General features: G+C 42.7%; 1 protein-coding gene across 1 annotated transcript; it reads left to right on the forward strand.

Annotated features, from left to right (window-relative positions):
* Positions 1-283: 283 nt before the first annotated feature.
* SARC_14190 (hypothetical protein) lies at positions 284-2,590 on the forward strand. Its single transcript, XM_014291675.1, has 5 exons — positions 284-422; positions 743-942; positions 1,101-1,271; positions 1,576-1,770; positions 2,429-2,590. Exons 1-5 carry the CDS (start codon positions 300-302, stop codon positions 2,493-2,495), a joined length of 756 nt encoding a protein of 251 aa, XP_014147150.1. The 5' UTR covers positions 284-299; the 3' UTR covers positions 2,496-2,590.

The raw sequence follows: 2,590 nt of genomic DNA on the forward strand, positions 1-2,590 counted from the left end.
ATATATAGTAAATGATCTGATGACATCAGGCGTTGCTTGCATACAACCCTTCGGCTTGTTCGAGTGCTTTACAATGTCGCTTACAAATTCGAAGGCAAAATATTTGGCCCTAAATCATAAGAATCTTTCATCTCACTTCGAAGCGCGGAAGGTAATTCACACAATCGGTGCTGCTGAGTATTGTCTTCGTCACATATCAAACTCGGTTGTATTCGAAGATGGCCCTTCTATCGTGAAGATCTCATCCCAAAAATCTCTCCTTTAACCTAATTTGATATGTTTAGGTCTTGATCGTGTGCATGGGATACGGGGTGGTCAAACCTCATCTCGGAGACGATATGAGGAAGGTGGTCATCTTCGGAGGTGTCTATTTTCTCATGGCTATCGTATACTGGGAGGCATTCTACATGCAACATGCTCATGTAAGTGAATTATAGTTACTCTTTGAGCCCCAATTCTTAGATACCTGAGATCTCTTTAGCAAGCACCCTCTGACAAAGGATACATACGCTCAATTTGCTCAGCAATTCAACGCAAATAGAAGTTGTACGCTGACTTTTTCAGGAAGTTGATACATTTTTCTGAAAGCCCGTCCAATGTGATACCAGAATTTTCACTGCGATTCGCATTCGGACATCTAAAATTGTTCATCATTGACGTTCTCCTCCCAAAGAATAGTAGCGCAAGCTGTCAATCATACACTCACTAATTGCAACATTTTCACCACACTTGGCCTGGGCAGGCACTGACTCTTAGCGTAGAGGAGAATTATAGACTGCAACTGGTGGAGTACATCTTCGCCCTGCCTCTCAGTCTGTTGAACTCCATCTGCGTGATCTGGATTCTGTATTGCATCCAGACGACTAAGGCTCAGCTACTGACTCGCAACCAGATGACCAAATATGCGATGTACAACCAGTTCTTCTACGTGCTAATCATCGCGTAAGTGCTGTCCGCTGCTCGCCAGCTATTCCTATTTTCCAACACTTAAACGGATCCTGATTTGTAATTGTAAGATTGCCATTCCGCCATAAGAAATACTTCTAAGTTTGTTTAATGAATCTCATTTTGTTCCGCCCCTTCATATCCGCGACTTCCAGGGCGACTGCGTGTATGGCTGCTATGGTGATTCAGATCATCATTGCTCGACCATCAGTCCGTATGGACAATTGGAGGAACCATTGGTTCGACTCGATGATTTGGAAGCTGATCTTCTTTTGTGTACTGCTGTGTATCTTGTTCCTATGGAGGCCCAACGCGAACAACAAAAGGTGTGTTCCGATTATGGATTTTTCGATTACAGGTCCTTCAGACATAGTCAGTATAATGAACAATGTCGTTTGTACCATGCATCGCTGTTGTGTAAGAGTATGGTCCGAATCAAAATGTGGGTGGTAGCACCATATTGTCATTGACCCGCTTATATCTGTGAGCTTTCACTCCCGTTTATAAATATGGCGACTCGGCAGGTGCGTATACTTTTTGTCTTGCAACCTTAGGCTAATGCTTAAGGGGATACAAACTTTTCCAATGCTCATTCCGGTATCATAATACACTACCCATCAATCATATCAGGTTCGCATACACAAAGACTGCCTCGGTTGATGATCAGTCGTATTCACTCGTCAGTCCGACTTACAACGATGAGATGAGTCTGCGATTGCTCAGACGCGGTGGCGATTCAGGCTCGGATGCAGAGGACTTGTTTGTCAACAATGCCGAAGATGATTTGGATTGGGTGGAACAAAACATTCCTGCCGGAGAAGAAGAGTAAGTCGGGCGAAAATTGAATGTTTGTTTGATTCCCAGCTAGAAACCTTTGCCTCTGCGATTCGACAGTACAATTTAGAAATTTTATTCAGTTTATACAAGCCGGTGCAAAGCATTTCATTGCGAGCGTTAATGTGATAGCAATAGTTTATTTGTTTCGATGACCCAAGTGTGCAGTGTCGGTGTCATGACAGAATAGGGGAGCTGTTGGGCATCAGAACGTCAAGCAAGTGTCGCGTGACATTTGCATAGAACTAGCGTCCATTATAATACTATGCATCAATCATAAACATTCGGATAATGTTCAGATAGAAATCCACATAGACCGTATACACTGTAGAATCTTTATACCACAACATGTATTGCCAACAGTTAAATGCTGTCTGCGATCATTATACACCATATCGAAACTCACGCCTTTTGGAATCGCACAGAACATTGTCGAATATTATCTACGTTAAGATCGCTCAATATATACTCACTCAATAAACTGCAATAGCATCTAGGATTCCTCCCTGTAATAGCAGCAAAGATCGCACAGAGTAAACGCATGCACGAATACTTATCGCAATTACAGGCATCACAGTCATGTTTGATTCGCATTAGATCATATAGGTACGTACAAAACCTCATCCTTGCGCCTCCACCTGCCATACAGTCGGATGCTGTTCGACGACGATGAAGACGCAGAGCACAGGCGCCTCGAGCTCAACAAGATGGAATAAATCTGTGGCAGCAATTAGTCATCCTATATATATATATATATGTGTGTGTGTGTGTATGTATGTGTATGTGTATGTATGTATGTATGTATGTATGT

The sequence above is a fragment of the Sphaeroforma arctica genome, assembly GCF_001186125.1.
Source record: "Sphaeroforma arctica JP610 unplaced genomic scaffold supercont1.4276, whole genome shotgun sequence".
In the NCBI taxonomy this organism is placed as follows: domain Eukaryota; class Ichthyosporea; order Ichthyophonida; genus Sphaeroforma; species Sphaeroforma arctica.

Coding starts and splice junctions, on each gene's coding strand:
- SARC_14190 (XM_014291675.1), top strand. CDS start 300: ATGGGATACGGGGTGGTCAAACCTCATCTCGGAGACGATATGAGGAAG. Junction 943..1,100: donor TTCTACGTGCTAATCATCGC/GTAAGTGCTGTC, acceptor CGCGACTTCCAG/GGCGACTGCGTGTATGGCTG. Junction 1,771..2,428: donor ATTCCTGCCGGAGAAGAAGA/GTAAGTCGGGCG, acceptor CCTGCCATACAG/TCGGATGCTGTTCGACGACG.